Here is a 2,466-nt window from a genome sequence, read left to right as displayed (position 1 = left end):
ACCATTCTCAGTTTTAACCTATAAAGGATGCTCTTCCTCTCTATCCTCTCAAACTTAAATTATAAAATAATTTAAAATAAAATTATATAAATTAATAAAATACAATATTATTACTGTATAAATTTATTTTTTAAAATAAAATTATAAACTTTTAAAAATATTCTCATATACTTGAATATTATATTATAATATTATTTTAATTTTAAAAAAATTATTTTATACTTTGGGATCAAGATGGAAGGAGCACCTTTTAAAGTACATTGAATATTCCCCTTACTTTAAACAGATATTTTTAACAAATATTCACCATAAATCATTTACGCCGATAAAATCCCAACTCGAAACGCCTCAGTGATGTTCATTGGTCCGGAAAAGGAACTAGTATGTTACCAGAAACGCCCTACTAAAGCTAAAAAAGGACCGAAGCGCATCAATGATTTGCCAACAATGGAGTGACAATAAGGGCCATATATGTCAACATCTTAAGCTCCAACACCCCCAGGCATCGCAGAACTAGCTTCATTTTAGCACAAAATCAGGAAATCAATGAAACCCTAGTTTTACAGGACCAAATCCTCACATAATGATGAAAATTATAACACAAAACGCCCCCAAAAAATCCAATTCCACGCACGTTAGTTTCCGCTCCCTCTCTGGATTACTTCCTCGTACCTCATTATGGAATCTAGCCTCTGCAGCTTCAGCTGCTGCTTGAACTTGTTGATGAAATCGTCCGCCTTTGCGTCCACCTCGTCGTCTGCCTCCGACTCACTCGCCTTCGCTTCTCTCATCGTCGCCGGCCGCCGATTCTCAACAATGTCTTCTTCCCTAAAATGCCCGAACGCCGATTTTGTGGTCGCCGACTTCTTCATCTTCCTTGGGAGCTTTTCCGGCACGTCGCCAGAAGCCGGCTTCGTGTCCGACTTGGTCCTGCTCACATGAACCCCTTGTAACTCGCTGTAAATTTCGTCGAGAGACCGATCTGGTTCGGGATGCTGGATTTCCCCGACACCGTCCTCCTCTCCCCCCTCTCCATCGCTCTCCACCACCGGGGCACCGTCCAAATGGTGTCTCTCCGGTTCATGAGCATATTTGGGCAAGTCAAAATGGGGATCCGATTCACGAGTTGCGTACGAATGAGTGGCGTCGTGGGAAGAGAACCTGGAAGAAATAGGGTCCGTGGGGAAGTAGTCGTAAAGGTTGATGGACTTGAGCCTCTGAAGCATGGATGGGGATCTCGTAAGCGGAGGGTGTGGAGCTTCATGGGCGGGATGAAATTCGGAGGTATGGTGAGGGGATTCTTGGGATCGGTAAGAGTAGAAGTTGATGGATTTGAGTCTCTGCAAGACAGAGGGAGATCTGGGGAGTTGTTGAGGGTGATGGTCAGCGTGAGATTGGGGTTGGTCGTGGCGTTTGCTGTTGGCGAAGGTGGAAGTGATGAAGATGGTGCCGATCATGAGCTGGAGGAGGAGGAAGAAGACAGTGGGAGTGAACCAACTGTAGACGACAGCCCAGATTGAGGGAGTGGATGATACGGATGCCTCCAACATGGCTCTTGTGGGTGTGGGAGACGACAGCCAACGGGGAGAGAGTGTGCGCGCGCGCTCTGTGCTCTTAAGGGAGATGCGGGAGTGAGCAGTGAAATGAGAGGTTGATTTGGGGTAGAATTGGGAAATAGATTAAGGTGGGACGACCCGTAGATTTTGGAACGGTGGGGAAAGTGGAATCTGGAGAAACACGTGGCGACATGCCGGGGGTCTCTCACAAAGCGAGGTGTTTTCTATTTTTTGGTAGACAAATGGGGCCGGAATCCAAGGAACAACATGTAAACTACTACAACCCTCGACATCCTTAATTGGGCTGGCAGATCAGCCCAGACATGGAAATCAACCTTCCATCTTCAAACCCAGATCTGCCAACCTGTCAAGCATGAGCCTCTCTCCGGTCTCCATATAGGTATCAACTGTTACAGCGCTGACCTTCCATCCTCAATATCACTCAAATGAGGATCCGGATCCTCTCAGACTCCTCTCCCTTAGCGTCCTTCAACGGCGGCAAATCTCCACCTTTCAATGCATGCTCATATCTTATCACATCATCTCATATTAAAATAATTTTTTACACCTTATTCCAATACCTTTTATATATATATATATTTTTTTAAGATAATAATTCAAATTAATTTTTTTATTTTCAAAACTTGTCCTAAAAAATTACTCTAAAAAATTTTTTAAAATAATTTTTTGTTAAATGGATTTGACTAAAGTTTGAATAGCTCAGACTGTGAGTTTTTACAAATAAATTTTTGTTAAATAGATCTGATCAAAGTTTGAATAAACTAGATAGTTTGGCTTATATAAACTCTAGTCAGATTTATTTAATAAACATTTATTTTAAAAAAAATTTGCAAACTAATTTTTTAGGATAAATTTTGAAAATAAAAAAATAAAAATTAATTTGAATCAT

General features: G+C 41.4%; 1 protein-coding gene across 1 annotated transcript; it reads right to left on the bottom strand.

Moving 5' to 3' along the window:
• Positions 1-453: 453 nt before the first annotated feature.
• Positions 454-1,625, bottom strand: LOC129298037 (pathogen-associated molecular patterns-induced protein A70-like). The gene has a single exon (XM_054936428.1). It carries the CDS (start codon positions 1,548-1,550, stop codon positions 636-638), a length of 915 nt encoding a protein of 304 aa, XP_054792403.1. The 5' UTR covers positions 1,551-1,625; the 3' UTR covers positions 454-635.
• Between the last annotated feature and the right edge of the window lie 841 nt (positions 1,626-2,466).

This window comes from Prosopis cineraria, unplaced genomic scaffold, assembly GCF_029017545.1.
Source record: "Prosopis cineraria cultivar Desert tree isolate PC_DT_omini unplaced genomic scaffold, ASM2901754v1 PC689, whole genome shotgun sequence".
Classification (NCBI taxonomy): domain Eukaryota; kingdom Viridiplantae; phylum Streptophyta; class Magnoliopsida; order Fabales; family Fabaceae; genus Prosopis; species Prosopis cineraria.
This window is presented reverse-complemented; position numbering and strand designations above follow the sequence as displayed.